The 20,346-nt window shown below is 21.8% G+C and overlaps 4 protein-coding genes across 17 annotated transcripts; 2 read left to right on the forward strand and 2 right to left on the reverse strand.

Moving 5' to 3' along the window:
- Window positions 1-927: 927 nt before the first annotated feature.
- Window positions 928-5,280, reverse strand: Eno (alpha-enolase). The gene is made up of 7 exons (XM_012488488.3): window positions 4,924-5,280; window positions 4,083-4,194; window positions 3,619-3,792; window positions 3,323-3,480; window positions 2,635-2,935; window positions 2,160-2,446; window positions 928-1,898 (listed from the first exon to the last, which is right to left on the reverse strand). Exons 2-7 carry the CDS (start codon window positions 4,146-4,148, stop codon window positions 1,577-1,579), a joined length of 1,308 nt encoding a protein of 435 aa, XP_012343942.2. The 5' UTR covers window positions 4,149-4,194; window positions 4,924-5,280; the 3' UTR covers window positions 928-1,576.
- A 954-nt stretch (window positions 5,281-6,234) lies between these two features.
- On the reverse strand, window positions 6,235-8,607 carry Brms1 (breast cancer metastasis-suppressor 1-like protein). 2 transcript variants are annotated; one of them, XM_003695016.4, is made up of 3 exons: window positions 8,035-8,607; window positions 7,427-7,648; window positions 6,235-7,319 (listed from the first exon to the last, which is right to left on the reverse strand). In XM_003695016.4, the coding sequence occupies exons 2-3, from the start codon at window positions 7,642-7,644 to the stop codon at window positions 6,845-6,847; spliced, it is 693 nt and encodes a 230-aa protein (XP_003695064.1). In that variant the 5' UTR covers window positions 7,645-7,648; window positions 8,035-8,607; the 3' UTR covers window positions 6,235-6,844. The 2 variants fall into 2 exon arrangements, with proteins under 2 accessions (XP_003695064.1, XP_003695065.1); XM_003695017.4 differs by having other exon boundaries at window positions 7,427-7,664; window positions 8,035-8,388.
- Window positions 8,608-10,203: 1,596 nt separating this feature from the next.
- LOC100872226 (WD repeat, SAM and U-box domain-containing protein 1) lies at window positions 10,204-18,356 on the forward strand. 5 transcript variants are annotated; one of them, XM_086912048.1, is made up of 19 exons: window positions 10,204-10,352; window positions 10,992-11,142; window positions 11,235-11,406; window positions 11,519-11,664; window positions 11,813-12,039; window positions 12,145-12,383; window positions 12,595-12,685; window positions 12,755-12,864; window positions 12,957-13,096; window positions 13,605-13,800; window positions 13,977-14,122; window positions 14,862-15,070; window positions 15,156-15,415; window positions 15,585-15,675; window positions 15,762-15,856; window positions 15,949-16,110; window positions 16,185-16,332; window positions 16,404-16,609; window positions 18,217-18,356. In XM_086912048.1, the coding sequence occupies exons 2-18, from the start codon at window positions 11,033-11,035 to the stop codon at window positions 16,565-16,567; spliced, it is 2,706 nt and encodes a 901-aa protein (XP_086768174.1). In that variant the 5' UTR covers window positions 10,204-10,352; window positions 10,992-11,032; the 3' UTR covers window positions 16,568-16,609; window positions 18,217-18,356. The 5 variants fall into 5 exon arrangements, with proteins under 5 accessions (XP_086768174.1, XP_031773306.2, XP_086768179.1 ...); XM_031917446.2 differs by lacking the exon at window positions 18,217-18,356 and having other exon boundaries at window positions 16,404-16,939; XM_086912064.1 differs by lacking the exon at window positions 18,217-18,356 and having other exon boundaries at window positions 10,293-10,352; window positions 11,101-11,142; window positions 16,404-16,939.
- Mlc-c (Myosin light chain cytoplasmic) lies at window positions 18,217-20,212 on the forward strand. Of its 9 annotated transcripts, none has more exons than XM_086912160.1 (6): window positions 18,252-18,361; window positions 18,465-18,492; window positions 18,578-18,727; window positions 19,021-19,061; window positions 19,210-19,515; window positions 19,610-20,212. In XM_086912160.1, exons 4-6 carry the CDS (start codon window positions 19,043-19,045, stop codon window positions 19,714-19,716), a joined length of 432 nt encoding a protein of 143 aa, XP_086768286.1. In that variant the 5' UTR covers window positions 18,252-18,361; window positions 18,465-18,492; window positions 18,578-18,727; window positions 19,021-19,042; the 3' UTR covers window positions 19,717-20,212. The 9 variants fall into 9 exon arrangements, with proteins under 9 accessions (XP_086768279.1, XP_012343933.1, XP_086768286.1 ...); XM_086912144.1 differs by having other exon boundaries at window positions 18,578-18,723; XM_086912150.1 differs by having other exon boundaries at window positions 18,268-18,361; window positions 18,447-18,492; window positions 18,578-18,723.
- Window positions 20,213-20,346: the final 134 nt, after the last annotated feature.

The following is a 20,346-nucleotide window of genomic DNA, read 5'->3' on the forward strand; positions in this document are numbered from 1 at the left end:
TATAAATATCTAATCTTGAAAGATAAAAAAAGAAAAATAAATATAATAATAAAAAACGAGTTCTGATATTTTAAAAGAATATAGTGAGTGAAAAATATAACTATATAATACTTGTTTAATTTTCAACAATACTTGTTATGTTTTTATGAAAATAATATCAAATATTGAGGTTCTTTTAATTAAAATAAATATAAACATAATAATATTAATTATTAGTTAAATTTATCTCATTTACATTGTATTTAAACTCATTTTAATCAAAAAAATTTCAAAAATCTATTAATAAATTTACAAAAATAATATAAAATTATAGAAAGTGAAATTTTTTTATATTCTTATATTATATTTCTTATATTAGTTTGTAATTATTTATATTATAATAAAAATTTAAATAAAATTTTTCTATTATAATAATAATAATTTATTTTTTTTAAAATATACTTGTCATTTGAAAATTGTTGAATTTATATATATAGTTTATAAAATTATAATTCTATACATATCATAATTTGTAACATATCAATGAATCTTATTATATATAAAAATCTAAATAATTCATATAAAACAGTATATGGTTAAAACTACTAATTAATATAATTTATAATATTTTTTAATTTATAATATAATTTAATATAATATTTCTATTTTTTATATGTTTTAATTTATAATATTTTGTAGAAATTTATTATCAAATTATATAATTAATTAAAAATAATATTTATATGATTTGTAAAAACAAATTTGTAAAAACCATAAATTAAAAAAAATTAAAGATTAACAAAAATAATATATATAATAGATCAAAGATTTAAAATAGAATATTTTAATGTTTAATAAATTTTTTTGTATAACAAAAAAAAATCTAAATTTATAATAAAAAAAAATATATAAATTTATTAAATGATAAGGAATTAAAACACTTAAATGTTTTTATTAATATGTTCTACTTTTTCTTTCTATTATCATTTATTTATTTATTTTATTTACTTAGACATTTTGATAATAAGGTTTACAATAATTTTTAATGACTTTATTTAAATAAATGTTATAATTAGTGATAAACTAAAATTAAATTTTATCACTATCATTATATAGCATTCATATATATAATATTTATAATCATAAATGTTATTAATTTATAATTTGTGCTTCTAAATTGTTATATGTCAAGATTCATTTTTTTGAACTTTTAATATTATTTAATCTGATTTAATAAACTATTTAACAAGTAATTTTAAATAATTTAATAAATTGATGATATTATATCATTTAATTAGTATTAAATTTAAGTAATTATTAAAATAATTAATAATAAACCAGTAAATGGTATGTTAAAATAAATATCTGTATATTTTTATTTTTCACAATATTTTTTTTAACAGAAATTCTATTCTCTTTCCTTATTTTTCTATGTCTATAATTGAAAAACTTTTTCTCTTTTAAATATAATAACAACAATAGTTTTCAAAATTCAATTTTATCAATACAATATTAATAATTATAAAAGTGTATATTCAACTTATTTTGCAGTAAATATAACAACTAAAACTTCATTGATAAAAAGATATAATATATCTTAAGCCTGAGGATTACGGAATTTATTTCCTGCATATTTGGCAGATGGACCTAATTCTTCTTCAATACGAAGAATTTGATTGTACTTTGCCAAACGTTCTGAACGGCAAGGCGCACCCGTTTTAATTTGGCCAGTCGATAAACCAACAACTAAATCAGCAATAAACGTATCTTCTGTTTCTCCTGAACGATGAGAAACCATTGTGCCCCATCCAGCACTCTTAGCAAGTTTATGAGCACTGATTGATTCTGTGACAGTACCTATTTGATTAACTTTCAATAACAAACAATTGCAAGCTTTTTTTTCAATAGCCATTTTAATCCTGTAATGTATAATAAATTTATGATGAAATATATATATATATTTCATCATAAATAAATATATATATATATATTTTATTTATTATATATATATATATATATTATATATATATATATATATATTATATATATATATATTATTTTTATTATTTATATATTTATTATCATTTATAAATATAAAAATAAATTAAATAAATATAATTGATTATATAATTTTTTTATTATTATTAAATTTCAAATTATATAAAAAATGTTAATTTTACCTAGTAGGATTAGTGACAGTAAGGTCATCACCCACAATTTGAATATCAGTAGAAGATGTCAATTTTGTCCATGAATTCCAATCATCTTGATCAAATGGATCTTCAATTGATACAACTGGAAATTCTTTAATAAATTGTAGATATAAATTCTTTAAGGATTCTGAATCCAAATATGTGCTTGGATCAGATTTTTCATTTTTAAAATCTAAATCATATTTTCCATCTTTGTAAAATTCTGATGCAGCAACATCCATACCAATTTTGACTTTTCCATCATATCCAGCAATCTAAATTGTATATAATTAATTATATATATATATATAATATTACATAATAATATTAATTAAAAATTAATAAAAAATTTAATGTCAAATATTAAAAATATCAAATCAAAAATAATTTCAACTTATAACTTACAGAATACAACAAATTTATTGAAATTATTATATATATATTTAAATAATAAAGTATTTACTTTGATAGAATCCATAATCAAATTTAAAGCTTCCCTGTTATCCAAAATATTTGGAGCAAAACCACCTTCATCACCAACAGCAGTAGCATCAAGACCAAACTTTGATTTAATACCAGATTTCAAATGGTGATAAATTTCAGTACCCATTTTCATAGCTTCTGAGAAACTAGAAGCACCTGTAGGTAGAATCATGAATTCTTGCATTGCTAATTTGTTTCCAGCATGCGAACCACCATTGATAACATTAAAAGCTGGAACTGGTAAAATAATATTGGTATTTCCTGCCAAATCTGCAATATATCTGTAATTACAGAATAAATAAATCTGTAAATACAGGATAAAATTCATAAAATTACTTATTATATTTTTTTCTTTTTTCAAACATCAAAAATAATATTTATAAAAAAAAATTTTGTTCCTGTTTCATTTTATAAGAAAAATAATTTCAATAATTTTAGTTATTCTAAATTATTATATTATACTATTATATTTAATAATATATCTACAATTCATATATAATACTTATACAGAAATATAATAATATTAATTTTATTAATTTATATAATTAATATATTATATAATAATACATTATACTATTATTAATTTATTATAAAATATTAATATAACTTTTTTAAAAATTTATTATTACAAATTATAATATCAAATATAAGTTTAAAAAATAACTTACCTATACAATGGCAATTTTTTTTTTGCTGCTCCTGCTTTACAAACTGCCAAGGAAACACCCAGAATTGCATTTGCACCAAGATTTGATTTGTTTGGTGTACCATCAAGTTTTAAAAGCAAGTTATCAATATCAGTTTGTGAAGTAACATCCAAGTTTGACTAAATATTAAACATTGTTCAATTAATATATTGTATAAATATTATCATTTAATAATAATAATAAATAAAAAATTATTTTAATAATTGATAAATTTTGTTAAATTATCAAATTAAAAAAAAATATTAAATTTTTAATACCTTTATTAACTCTGGTCCAATAATATTATTAATATTATTTATAGCTTTAAAAACAGACTTTCCATGATATTTAGTTTTATCATTATCTCTAAGTTCTAGAGCTTCATGAATACCAGTAGAGGCACCTGATGGTACCTCAGCTCTAAAGAGTCCATCATCTGTGACAATATCAACCTAAAAATATATTATAAAGATATAAAATATATTAAAGAATAATAATAAAAACATTCTATTTTTAATCACAATTAAATTATATATATTGTAAACTTTCATATATAAATATATTAAAAATCATATGCTAAAAATAAAATATATAATAAAATATAATATATAATAAAAGTTATATAATAAATATTTATATAAATTTTTATTATAATTCATGTTTTCTTTAAAATTATAAAATATAATTTTTTTATCCATAATTTAATATATTATTAAAATGATATATTTTTTTTTTATGTTACCTCTACAGTAGGATTACCACGAGAGTCAAAAATTTGACGTGCTTTTATGGATTTAATTGATGACATTCTACTACTGCGAGTACTACGAGTAGTATATTTATTTATTAGAAATCTGAAACAGAAATATACATAATAACAGAACATTAATCAAAAAAAAATAAAGTAATCATTTAATGTAAATAATTCAATACAAGTTAGTATATTACAATTTTAATATATTGCAATTATTCTAATAATTAATAATGTTAAAAAAAATAGTTTTTTTTATCATTTATTAAATTGTCTTTAAATTTAAATTTTGTTTTAAATATTTATTGCAAAAATGCATATTATAACCTCCAAATTAATAGTATTGAGAAATAAATTGTTTCTTTTTAACTTTATCATTAAATTGTTTTAAATTTAAATATTATAAATATTTATTGATAAAATGCATTAGAATAATAAGTTTAATAATTTTAAGTTTGCCTTAAAAAAATATCTTTGACCTTGACAAGGTTACTGGAAGAAATTTAATATTTAAAAATTAAAGAACTTACAATGAAGTTAATACTTTCTTCATTTAAAAATGTTACGTAATTCGATGCTATCTTTTAAAATTAAAATTATAACTAATTTTATATAAATTATGATTATAATATACTTGAATAATATAATGACCTTAAAATTAAATTTTTATGCACACGGTACAAATTACAAATACATATTATATTTTTTATGAATTAAAAAACAAAACACTATAAAAAATATGAACATAAAATCTTAATGTAGCAAATAGAAATTCTTAAAGATATAATTTTTTATATCTATATAATACAAAAGTGAAAAAAAATATGCTTACTTAGCGTAATATGTGACAATCTTCTCAGAATGTTCGAAGTAGAATGATATTGTCCTACAATTGACCTCAAATTACAAACGTAGTCCGTCTATCGATTCTGATTCCCTCGTGTACGTATTTAATCGCGAAGATAAAACTAAAGATTTTTAATTGATTATTAATAAAAAAATAATATCCATATAAAATTTGAAGAAAAAATTTAAATCCTTATATTTTAAATCTTAGATATAAATTTTCTTATTAAATATTAAAAATTGTATAATCTATAATAATTAATTGAATATAAGTTTCATTATGATTACTATCTTTGTATTATATTATTCGTGATTTTCTCAATGGCGATTTATATATAAATGCGCGAATTTATAAAATAATACTAAAATAAATAAAATAAATATTAAATATTAATCTAAATTCTTTATACTTATATAAATATATATTTAATATTTTTATACAATCATATAAATATTAAATTAAAAGTAAATATTTTTTTCTTTTCATTTAGTTATATCAAAATAATGATATCAATATTTATCATATTTTTAAAATAAATAAAATTAAATATAATAATTGAAATTAGTTGTAATAATAATATCATTTAATGTATAATAATAATTATATATTAATATATTATCAACCATTTTGTATTTTTTAATTAAAATTATGTAAATATTTATTTTATTTTATTTCTTAATGTATTTTTATATCTTTGAGCTTAATACTTTGCTTTAATCATTGAATTTTTTTCATTTATCTAAAAAATAATTTAGACATTTTTATGTATTTATATAAAATTATATGAATTAATTAAAAAAAAATTTTTATTTATAGTTTCATATTAAATTTAGAAACCTTAAAGGAAAATAATTGAATATATATTAAATTTTTATATTAAATATATGCATATGTTTATATAATATTTTTCAATTTAAATTTAAAAATATTTTTTTTCTATTTTTGGCATTTTATTTGTTCCTTTTTTATGATATGTATTTTAATATGTATATTATAGTAATATTATATTTTTGTTATCATTTTAACATTGTACATCAATATTATGTTTGTTATTTAGAATATTTTACAATTATTTTTGCGTGTAAATATATTAATTATATAGTAAATTAATTAATAAAAATATTTTTTAAATTTATTTTCCAAAATATTTTAATATAAATTAATTGTTTCATACTATTAAAAGTATTTTTATTGTTAAAATATTTAGGTTTTGAATATATGTATAGGTTTAGAAAATACATATGTGATATATTATGTAAATATCAAAAATTTGTATTCATAAAAGATATACAAATATTTACTAAACATTATTTTTTTTATGTTTATTCAAAAATATGAAATATATTCAAATATATTACAGTTTGTACATGTATGAATCGATAAAAATTAAATTGATTTTTTTACTTATAATTTTACTATATATAGATAAATTCTAGATTAAAAATTATAATATTAAAAGTTAAAATCTACTTATGATTTTCAAGAAACATATTTTACAAAATTCATTATAAATAAGCTTAAAATTATTTAAATAAATTTTTACATTGATTTTATAACGAAATATTATATTCGTAAAAAAAATGTAATAACAATTATTTTTATAAATAATATTTTGTTAGTTTATTATGAATTGTGCTTTCAAAGACAAAGATACTTTGTCATAAAATTTTTCTATTACTCTATTTGCACCAGTATTTTATCAACTAAAATAATTCTATAGAGATCAAAATGTTTTATAGAAGGCACTTTATATATGTATTATAAATATAAGAGAAGTGCCAATAAATGAAGATAATGATCGCTCTAATATCTTTTATACATCTTATATCTATAAAAGAGCAATACATTAACATCATTAAGATTGTTGTATTTTTAAAAATGGATTTGTATTTAAATGGATGTATCATTATATTATTTCAGTTTTTCGACTGCTTAAACTTTTCTTTATCAATGCCCAATCTTCAAGAATATCTGCATCATTAAGCATGTAAACAATATAAGGTCCAGCAACAGAAACAGCTCTTCTTCTTTCAGTGTGATTCCTACGTCTTCTACCATTAGAATTTAACCATAAATCTGCATGTATGTCAACATTATTTCTATCTTCTTCTAATCTACGAATTTTTTCTTGTAAATCATTATGAATGCAATCCCAAATTAATTCTTTTTCACTTTCAAAATTTTGCAATGCAGCTTGTTCTTCTGCTAAAAATTTATTCTGTATATTTTGTAATCTATATTGTTTTAATATCCCAGCTACTTCTGTTTTGGTTTTCATATTTTCTTTTAATCGTTCCAATGGTATTAAATATTCTTCAGATTTTCCAACTCGAACCTCACCTAATTTTGTGTCTACTTGAGTAATTCTTTCACGATAAAGCCTAAAATTATTTTTAAAAGTTATATATATTAAATTTGTAGCAATTAAATTCCTTTTATAAAATTATATTTTTAAAAAATTATATCATCAAATTGTACAAATACTTACTGCTCTTTGAGAAGTGTAAACTGTCTTTCTAAATCTACTAAGTTTTCCATACATTCATTACGTCGTCTTTCACATTCATCTTCATCCATTTCTGAAGAATCATCACTATCACTGTGTTCTGCACTACTATCACATGATGCAGAACTTTGATTACTTTCATTGCTATCATGAGACATTTCTTCTCCTTCTGCTTCAGATTCATCTTTAACACTTGGCATCTGTCTAGATATTACACTCACTTATAAGAATAAGTAACAAAAAAAATGATTACATGCTAAATATATACATAAATATATAAGTATAAAAATTTTTAAATTATGTTTTAAATTAAAAAATATTTTTTTAGATATTATATATAAAATTTATATTATGATATCATAACCTCTAATATCTTGTTTTACTAGTCAACAAATTTTTATTTGAATATTAATGATATTAAATTAATAATTCTAAATTAATATTAATCAATAATAACGAAATATTAATAATACTGATACTTTCATAGTAAAATATTCCGGAAAATTTCTTTAAATTATTATAGCTTGAGTTATTTAATATTTTTGATAGAAATTTATATTTTTACATATTACATTGAAAATTATACTCACTCTCAAATAATTGTATACTTTTCTTTTTAAAATAATATCATAAATTGATTATTAATACGAAGATAAAATAACAGTATTCGTCACTTTACTTGAAATCAACCATTTGTATCACATCACCTAACATGCAGGATTATCAATGAGCATCCACTTTTTCTTTAGAAATAAGAATCTTGAGATGAGACTTGAAATTTTGAAATTTCGAAATCATTTCAAAAAAATTTAATAAAAAAATATTGATTTCGAATGTTTACTTTAGAATAATGCGAAATGGCATTTTATATATTTAAATCATTTCAAATCCGATTTAAAACTTAAAAATTTTTGAAAATCTTAATATGGTAAAATTTTATTTTCCTGAAAAAAATTTGAAAGTTTTTATAAATTGATAGAATTAATGAATAAATAGATTCCAAAAATCACGATTTTAATTTAAGGAATTCATAGTTAAAAATTATGAATATTTAAATATAATTCAATGTTAATCTAGAACTACAAAGTGCAAACCATTCAAAAATTAGATTAATAAAACTAAAATAATTTTCAAATATTAAAAAAAAAAAACATAAACCATAACAAAACCATAAAAAAACATAACCAAACTTAATTTTAATAGATAAAAATTTAATTAGTAATTAATATTAATATTTTATTTAAAATGTACATGACTAGAACAAAATTAAAAATCTATATTATTTATAATTTCATCAATAAGTCGACAGAACATTTATTTTTTATTACTACTTAAATAAATTTTATCTATAATCACTAACTTTGTTTTATTAAACATGAATGTCAATAATATTTAAATATTTTTAAATATATATAATTTTAATCTTTTGTATTTCTATAATTAAAATTGTGATTTTTTAAATATATTCGTTATACATTATGTAAAAATATTCTATATAATATAATAATATTATATATATATATATATATATATATATATATATATATATATATATATATTCTATATAATAATATTATTGTACTGCAAATATTTATCAACAGAAAGATTTGATACAAAAAGAAAGATTACAGATTTGATACAAGATCTACTATATTTGTGTTAATAAATTAACACAAATTAACAACAAAAATATAGCAAATTTAGTTTTTGATAGAAATTATTCCGATTTTACACATAATTAACGATAAATTGGCAAAAATTAAATAGAAAGTATATCAATATCTGATAACAGAAACGTTGCAGATCCTACTATTAAATATAGCCATTGAAAACGAATGAAATGAATTTGTCTTTTCCATTTTTTGCTTATTACAAATATTTTTTGTAATTGAAGAAATACACAAATAAATGTAATATTATATTTTATATTTATATATTATATTTTATAATATATATTTTAATATTATATTTTTATTATTTTGATAATAAATATTTATTTTTTCTTTAATGATTAATTTCTAAATTACAATTTACAAAATATATTTTAGGAAACTATATTTTATAATAATGCATTAATAAATAATTACTTCATTAATATACACGGATCATAATAGAGTAGTATCATATAATATTTCAATAAATAACTTTTCTTCAATTTTATAATTTTATAATTTTTAATTAATGTTTCTTATATATTTTAATCTGTAAATCATTTTTTTCTAGAATTTCACAGTTTTTGAAAAAATCATTTCAAAAAAAAAAATTGTAATTTTTCAACTTTCGAAATATTTCATATCTTTATAATAATTGTTATTTAGTTGTTCTTAACATGAAATTATGTAACATTCTTCTGAATAAAATGATATAACTACTTATATTATAATTCAGTAGTTAGATTATATACATCTAAATATTTTACATATAAAATAATGATTAAAGATAAAAAAACGTCGAAAATGTATCCATTTTAACTAATATTTTTTAATTTATTTAAAAAACTAGAGATCTAACTTCAAAAGAAAATATAACTTCGCAAGAGATAAATTTGATAGCTATAGAACAGACTTTTCCGTTAAAAAAAGCTGAGAGAAGCTACAAAATTATTTTTGTTTTCAATATAAAAATAAAATAAGTCGACAAAAAATAAAGTAACGATATATGGTTAAATAAAATAATGATAATAATGATATACAATGACAATTTCAATACCGATACAAAATCATCCATGTTATTCTACAACTATTTGTACTTAGTTACCCAGTAAATATCGATTTTAGAACCGTAGCAGACATGCGTTGACGTTTTATTATGGAATGCACACACAACTTTATTTTGCCGAGTTCAGTTTTGTCACTTGAAAGAAACGACATGTGTCAAATAATTAAGCGAAATAAATCTTCCTTGGAAAGTAAGTGTTCAAGATATTATGTTTTCACATTTTCGATGAACCTATCTTTCGAATTGTTCGAATTAAAGTTGCATTAATGTTCGCAATTTCTCTTTGTTGATATAAGTGAATAGTTTTTAACATGTAAATATTTCTTTATCATATTTATTTAATTATCTCCTTCGAAAAAATATTTTTACGTGATGTAAAGTATTTGAAATAAACAGTCCATACTTTATATACGATTATTATTATATATCATAGTAATTATCTTTTATATGAAATAGATATACAGTCTTTTGCTTAATTTATTACAATTGGACTATATCCTATCCAATAGAGCCACGTTTATTAAACTTATATATAATACCTATATCGAACAATATCAAGGTCTTCACGGAATTTTCCACGTTTCTTTACACCACGTATTCTCTATATTTTGCTTAAAATATTTGACATTTACTAGAATTTGTCCACTTATAACATAGGAATCTAAATAAGCGTATCAGCAGTTTAAAGTTATTCGTAACTTTTAAAGTTGAAAATGAAAATATATAGGGATAAAATATAATCCAGTTATTGTGTTTGATTATTTTCCGTGTTTTACTTATTATACGGTATTATCGCGTTTTGCTATAATACTTGTAACGCTGATAATAGGTACATGAAAAATATTAGTAACGAAATTAGCACGTGCAAATATGACCACCATCATAGAAAATGTACAAATTCTACAAACTTTAACATCTCACACTAATGATGTAACTAGTGTTGATTTTGCCGGTGATTGCGTGTTAGTAACTGGATCCGGGTAAGAAAGTTATAAAAAATTCATGATTTGTAAATATGTAGAAAAACTTTTTTCGAAATAAATAATCGATGAATCTTTCTATATTCTTCCAGAGACAAACGAGTTAGAGTTTGGCAATGGCGATCCGGCACAGGATACATAGAAGCATATTTTTCTCCATTGCAAGGGCACAAGTATGGAATTACATCTGTCAAAGTGAGTCCTCGATCAACGATGTTAGCTTCGGCCAGTATAGATGGTACAACGTTACTTTGGAATTTACGAGTAAGTTGTTGTTGGTTGTTTTCTTCTATCTATTATCCGAAATTAAAATGATTAATACTATCATTACGATATTTAAGATAATATTAGATAGATAAATATCATGTGTTTTCAGACAGGATCAAAAATTCATACCATGGTTCAAGTGGGTGGAGAGGCTGTGAGAGTTTGTAGATTTTCACCCGATTCAACGTTACTTGCAACTGCTGGAGATAATGGACAAGTTTGTCTTTGGGATTTGGTTCGCCGCAATTTAGTTAGGCAAGAGCATTGTAACGTTATATAGCGTAATATAGATTCACGAATTATCAGTTCGTATTTCATTCTTACCGATCAACATTGTTACGATTTTTATTTATTACCATACATGAACCTACACAAATGAAATCTATCTTTATCGGCAATTCAGGTGTTTTCAAAAACACGATGGTGCTGTGCAAAGTGTATGCTTTTCACCGGATTCTACTTGGTTGATTACCACTTGTACATTTGGTGTCTTGAAATTGTTCTCCATCGCCGACATCATCGACTCGTGCCTTTCCGATAATCAAACAATCGCTGCTCTTGCCTGGGTAGACGATGCTCATGATCTAGGCGTTGTTTCTTGTGATTTTTCAACTTCTCAAAAGATTATAAGTAATGTATAAAAAATTTTTACAATACGTGTTTTAAAAAGATATAAATAATTAGATAAAGATCTTATGGTTACTAATATATATATATAATTTAATTGATATTTAGGTAACGATCCGCTCACGAAATTATATCAACTAGTTACTTGCGGTAATGACCATTATGTAAAATTATGGGAAATAACTATAATACAAACGAAATGTGAAACTCAACCGTCCTCTGTCAATATAAATCTCTGCAGAATCATGGAAAAACACGGCAGTGCTTTAACTTGTGTTTGTTTCAACGTAAACGGATTGTTCATTGCCAGCAGTAGTCTTGACAAAACAGCAGTGATTTGGGAAACGGTATAAAATATATATATATATATTTGGCTTTAATTCTACCAAATATAAAGATATAACTCTTTATTTTAATAATTATCACTTCATCCGTTCTCTAAAATAATAAATCATGGAACTTGTACATGTACTTGTACAAATGTTGATGACATTGTGATTCTATGATCGAGTTTAAGTATTCTGAAATTCTAAAATAAGTTAATATAATAACTTTTAGAATTCGGGAAAAGTAATGACGATATTATCAGGGCATAATAGATATGTAGCATGCTGCGCGTTCTCGAGAGATGGAAATTTATTGGCAACTGGTAATTAATTGTATATGCATATAATACAATTGCGTATGCTCTTCGTTATTGTTCTTATTATCATTTCAGGTTCTAACGATAAATCTGTGATTGTTTGGGATCTCAAAGGAAACTTAAATCTTGATTCGGAACTTGTACGACGATTTACACCTGCCTTATTTTTAGATAATCACGAAGAGGTAAATATATACTGCTTCCATCTATCTCCAATCGTAAAAAATAATCGCATTCGCGTAGAACGAAACTAATTTTCTATCGTTATATCATACAGAGCGCCGTGTATGAACAGATTGTAATGAAGAATGTTGAATCTATTAATGATGTTCAATTAATTCAAAGATTGGAAGAACACACTGGTGTAGTGAATAGTCTAGCTTTTTACGGAAATCATCTTATCGCTTCTGGATCCGGGTTGGTTAGAATTTTTATATGATTCATGATTAAATTACCGATGTTTATGCATGTATATATATGTTATAATATGCAATATGCAAAACATATGTGTTATTTATATAATAACATAATATATATATATATATATATATATATATTATCAAAATAATCAAAGTAAATATGAAAGTTGATATATAAAAAATTAAGATTTACTATGAATAATTAAAATTTGCATTAAAGGAAACAAAATCGAAAGAAAAAATTATCCTGTCTTTATTATATTTTACTTCATTTAACATGAACTTAAATTATTTATAATCTAATAAGTAAATATAATTGACATTTTTGTATATCAACTTTTATATTTATTTTAACACAAAATTTTGGGTTTTAATTTTCGAATCGTTAAAAATCCTTCTCGCAAACATTGTTTTTATATAAAATGAAGCTATTTGCAAAATTTCAACTAAATTGGCAGATTTTAAGACAATCCATATCATTAAATAATTATATTAAATATATATAGGGATAAATTAATACGAATTTGGACTATTGAAAGCGAAGAAGAAACAGATTCCGAAATTACCATGAAATTTCAAGAAAAATCTTACAGTCCATTAGATGGTCATAAATATAGCATAAATCACGTAGAATTTAGTCCTTGTGGTCGTATGCTTGCCTCCTGCTCTTTAGATGGAACAGTTGTTATCTGGAATACTGAGGTAATAATATATTTAAATAATAATTATCAATGTTAAAATAAGAAAATAAGAATATGAAATATTTTAAAGAATAACGAAACATAACAACTTTTCTTTGCTCCATTTCATATAACTTTATAAATCATAATTAACAACTCACTGTTAGTGATGCTTTTTTATTACTTAATTTCTCGTAGGATGGCTGTCAAGCAAAATCTTCTTTCGTAAATTCGGGATCCGGTATTCGCGTTTGTCGATGGTCCCCGGATGGTACTAAAATTGCTACCGCTGGAGATGATGAAAGAACAACATTATGGAATGTGGATAATATGGAGGAACTTTGGTATAAAATATTTTGAATAACACCAATGACTGATTGAAATCTCAATTTTGGCAATTTATGTCAAAAGAAAGATCACCATTACAAATTCCAATTACTAAATAAAATTAAATATATGAGGAGATGTTTCTTAATAATTCTGCTGATAACATTTTCTAATAATACACATCCATTCTCTTTTCCAAACCCCCTAAAATCTGCTAAATTTCATTTCAATCAATCATCGATGCCTTTCCAAGAATAATTTCCAAGTTTTTATATTTAAAGTAGAAAAATCATATCTTTTTTTTCTGTATTTTCTATTTAGAAATGTACAAGTATTTAAAATTACAAATTTGATTCAGGTCGGAATTTTTTTGGATTCGGATCGAGATCTCGAAAACTTATTGATCCATATTCAGATATTCATTATTTCGAGATTCAATTTTCGATTCGAAATCTAAAGTTTATTTAAAACATCAGAATATTAAGCTTGAAAAACGAATTATTGCTATTATTTTATAACATTTAAATGCTTCGACTCAAGGATTATACACTGAAAAGACGCATAAAAAGCCTGTTTCATTCAGGTCTTCCAAATGTATTTGCCATTAAATTTTTAAGTAAAGAAAATAATATTGAAAATAATATTATTTTATTTTAATTTAGAATAACAATACTGTCAGAAAAATTTTGTTCTAAATCGAATAAAAAATCAAGTATATATACAGTAAAGTATGTATTAAGTTATTATTATGTGCAGCGTTTTCAGAGGCCACTCCGATGCAGTGAACGCGATTGCCTTTACACCTGATTCTTCTTATTTAGTCACGGCTTGTAACGAAGGTACCTGGAGATTATTTGACATTGTGGATAATAAAAATTGTGCGGCGTTAATTATTTGTGGAGAAGCTCATGACTTAGGCGTACAAGGGTGTGACTTTAGTCCATCATCTGATTTTATATATAATAGTGAGCATTATAAAATATTATGAATTAATATTGATGTTTATGTATAATTGTCCTTTGTAATTTATCATATTATCTTGAATTACAGGAAGGATAAATATAAATAATGATAAACACTTTTATCTACTAGCAACTGGTGGCAATGATTCAATGGTTAAATTATGGCAAATAACAATTGGTAAACAAAATGTAACTGCAACAGGAAGCACTGGCGATGACATACAATATAAAGAAAAAAAAACTTTTACCGGACATGGTGGCAATGTAACTTGTGTTCGATTTTCTCCAATTCACAGCGAAATCTTAGGAAGCGTAGCTACCGATAGAACTGCACGAATATGGAGTATAGTAAGTATGATATTTAGATCCCTTTTCTATCTTTTATAACAAATAAATCTTTCTTTTCCAAAAAAGAAAAATGACAATAACAAAAAAAGGAAAAAAATAATATCCAGATATGTGAAAAATTATTTTGCATAATTATTTATAACTTAAAAAATTATATATATAATTTCAGTACTCTGGAATGTGTTTGTACGTATTAGAAGAGCACGAAAGCCTTGTAACTGCTTGTGCATTTTCGGAAGATACATCCCTTTTTATTACAGGTTTGGATTATATTATTTTATCCAATGTACATTTTTTTGATTAATTTTTTTCTATATAAATAAATTATTTCAAATTATTAATATAGGCGCTCTAGATAAAGCTGTCTTAATTTGGAAAATACCTCAACAATTAATTTCACAAAATGTATTAATGAATAATTTAAAATATAATAGAAAAAAGGTATCTAAAATATGATATTGTATGAAATGATATTTTGTTTAATAATAAAAAATTATGTTAATTATTAACATTTTTAATATTTAACATGAAAGGTTATAGATTGGAAGATTGATGATACCTTAAAATGGTTAGACGAAATAGGCTTATCGATATTAATTAAAAATGCTTCTGCGATTTCTTTAACGGGACGTCAGTTATTTTCTTTATCGGAAAATGAATTAATAAAAAAACTGCATATAGAACAGGATGATGAGGTAGAGTTTAAAATAATTTATATTTTTTTCTATTACTCATTTTATGATAATACTAATTGTGCACACAATTGCAGACAGCAGAAGCACTTAAAACACAATTATATTGGTTGAAACGTGAAGATGATAATTCTATAGAAATTTCTATAGACGATACCGAAATACCTCACGAATTTTTATGTCCTATTACACATGAAATAATGAAAGAACCTGTTCAATGTTCCGGTAATATAAATGAAAATTATAATTAAAAATTTATTAACAAATGATTATTTTAACGAACATCTTAATTTCAGATGGATTTACATATGAGAAAGCAGCTATAAATGAATGGTTTTTATGTGGAAAATATACTAGTCCAATGACAAATAAATCTCTTCGAGATACTTCATTTACTCCAAACATTATACTTAGGAACGCGATATATACTTTTCTTCATGGAAATCGACCACAACTTTAAATATTAATAATTGTTAATGATTAATTTAAATCATAATTGAAAGTATGTATAATGAAAATATTTATAACAATTTTCTTTTTTCTTTTTTTTTTCTTTTGATTAATATATTACATATCTTTTTCTCAATCACTTGACACAATTCTTTTTATCACAATTTAATAAACTTTATCAGAAAAATTGTATGCACTCCCATAAATATATATGTAATGCTATAAAAGAAACAAATTATAAATGCGCACAAAAATTTATTATACAAATATAATCAAGAAAATCGATGAAATCGATATACTTAAATACACTTATGTACATTTGTGATAATTTTATAAATATCTATTAAATAAAAATTTTAATTATATACATATAATATAAAAATGATGTTTTTTTTTCAAAAATAGAAATTAATATTTATTATCGATATTTTTAATATTGAAAATTAAAATATTCGATATTTTATATAGAAAATTATTTGATTGATATTTTTAAACCAAATAAAAATATATATATGTAAGTTTAAAATAGAATGTTATTGTTTATAAACAATTCGGAAATAGATTCTTATTACTATTATATTACTATTAATATTCGAGCAATTAATATTGAAATTGTTTAAAAATAGGATAGTCATAGAGAAATATATGATTCAAAATTGCATGAAAAAATCGAATTCATGTAAAAATTGAATAGTTTTTGAATGGGTACTATTACGTATAGTTACAGCACTGTTGAATCAAAGCAAGTGAGTAATATCAGCATGACGACAAAATGTCGTACAAACATTCTTGTCATATATTTTTTTATATTCTATTTTTCAAATTTAAAATCATTCTCGAAACATTTCTAGATGATTTTGTCTTCACAAACATCTACATAATTTTAAATTGTATAAAAAATTTATATTAGAAAAAATACAAAGTTCATACCTTAATTCTTTTGTTAAATTATAATTATTTTTTATAATTAATCAAAATTATCAAATTGAATATCTATTGATATTCATATACAGAGAATTTTCTTCTATTAAAATTACATCTATGTAATTTTTATGTAATTTACGTAATTTATCATTTGATTTTTGTCCAAAATTATACAATATGTTATATTTTTTTAAAACTGAACGTGATAAAACAATTCTGCTTTTAAATTCATTTTTAGAATAAAAAATTTTATCAGAATTTTGTAAATATTGCAAATTTAAATTTATGTTATACAATGTAATCTATCGAAATATACAAAATAGTATAATATAGTGATCTCTTCAAAGAAAAACCAAAACTATGTAATTCATCGAGATTAGAAATCAATATCAAGTGCGTAAGAATGTAATATAATAATTTTTTCATTTTTCATATTTTCATATTTTTAAAGACTAATACTATAAAAATTGATAAGTTATTATGAATAGAATGTAGTTAAATTTTCAATTATCCATATTATATTATTGTTACTATCTTACATGGCTTATATATAAATGAATATAATTTTTAGAATTTATTCTTCATTTTTTTGATTTTCTTGTTTTTAACTAATTTATTTTAATCATTATTTTAACTAAACATATTTTAAGATTTACTAAAAATTCTAAGCAATAATAATTTGTTAAAAATTCACTTTCATCTTGATTATTTTTATTTAGTTTGATAATATTGCAGTAAAACCGATGACTATATAAATTCTTTGAAGATAACTAGATTGAAAAACTTAGTACGATTGGAGCGCTTGTGTCAGACGTGTACATATATACGTTCACTGTAAAAAGATACGTATTGTGTGTCTCTGACGATAAATAACAAAATGGTTAGTATTCTTATATACTTTCTTTTCTTTGCTTTTTTACTATTTTATTACAAAAAATGTACTTAAACAAAAGTAGCAATAAAAGAATGTGTCATATTTTCAGGCATCTTACTCAGAGGATCAGTTAGCAGGTAAGTAAATACGAATGACATTTGCGATATCAAACAGAATAAGATTAAAGAGGGACGGACAGATTGTACTCGATGTTCAATTTAGGTCAAGAATATCGTTTACCTTATTAGACCCACCCTGGTGACATCGATTTACGTGTCGGTGATTTCCTTTTATGGTTAGGCACCTGAAAGAAATAGCAGCAGGAAAGAAGAAACGAAGACAGAAATCGAGTAGCATTGCGTCGTAGCGTCTGTAGAGCCTTTATATTTCGTTTTAAATCGTTTCCGAATATTGTTTTATTAGTATACTTGTGTTGTAAACGAGATATATATTGTGCTAAGAAAAAACAAATTTTAGTTTATTTATTAATACTCTATATTATTATTCTTGCTTTGAAAATGAAACATAATATAGTATAAATTTTTTTTTTAATACGCGTATTTATTAATTGTTTCGCTTCTTAAAAGAAGAAATCTTTTTTATTTCATACTATTTATATGCATATGTACCTACTTATATATAAAGTACACAATGTATGGTTGTAGTTATCAAGAATTAACTAACAGAATGATGTCATCAATTGAGGGTAAATAAATTTATTATTTATAGAATATATCATTTTTTAGATATAATAAATAATAATAAAGAATAAATACTTCTTTACATATTTATCTATATTTATTCATTTCATATAATTATAATAATTATAATTATAAAACTTTTTATTGCGATAGAATTTCAAGAGGCATTTCAACTATTTGACAGCCGAGGAGATGGAAAAATTCATGTAGCTCAAATTGGTGATGCATTACGTGCTTTAGGGCAAAATCCAACTGAATCAGATGTCAAGAAATTTACTCATCAACATAAACCTGATGAACGTATTAGTTTTGAAGTATTTCTACCAATTTATCAAGCTATAAGTAAATCTCGAACTTCTGATACTGCTGATGATTTTATAGAAGGATTACGTCATTTTGATAAAGATGGAAATGGTTTTATTTCTTCTGCAGAATTGAGACATCTTTTAACCACACTGGGTATGTAAAAATATTTTTATTTCTAATTATTTGATTATTTAATTATTTAATTCAGTTTGTAATTTACAAACTAATTATTTTTATTTTTTGACAGGTGAAAAACTTAGTGATGAAGAAGTTGAAACTTTATTAGCTGGTCATGAAGATTCACAGGGTAATATTAATTATGAAGATTTTGTTCGTCAAGTAATGTGCGGTTAAATTTATACTTTAATAGATACAGTAATTATTAATCAGAAAAATTTTTATCTATTATAAAATCTTTTATAAACATTTTTTATCTTTTTGATTTACTTATATTGTATTTTTTTATTATTCAAAATTATGTAAGATTATATACATAATAGTTACCCCAATTATTTTATATTAGAAATGTAGAATATCAATTTTCTTCTTTTTTTGTTTATTTGATGTAATGAATATACATATATTGTGCCTTGATGTGAGAAATTCATAAAAAGGTATATTCAAAGTCAAAACTAATATAAAATTTAAAGAAAAAAAAATTCATTCCCGTATATATAAAAATTTTTTAATATTCATGTAATTAATTTAATAATTTAAGTAATTATTTTTAATATTTGTTAATAATTCTTCGTTTCTTTCTTTTTATTTTCAAAAATGTTAATTATAAACGTAAAAAACTGTATTCGAAAAAAATAAAATTTGTTAAAGATGAAATTTAAACATAGAAAAATTTAAAACAAATTTTTTTTTTTATATCTAATTATTTGAAATAAAAAAAATAATAGTATGTAATGCTGTTATGAACCCAGAAACTAAATTTAAATAAAAATATACATGTTAATTTTCTTATTAAAGTAGCTTTTT

The sequence above is a fragment of the Apis florea genome, unplaced genomic scaffold, assembly GCF_048593485.1.
Source record: "Apis florea isolate Af1SG1 unplaced genomic scaffold, ASM4859348v1 contig_1794_pilon, whole genome shotgun sequence".
Classification (NCBI taxonomy): domain Eukaryota; kingdom Metazoa; phylum Arthropoda; class Insecta; order Hymenoptera; family Apidae; genus Apis; species Apis florea.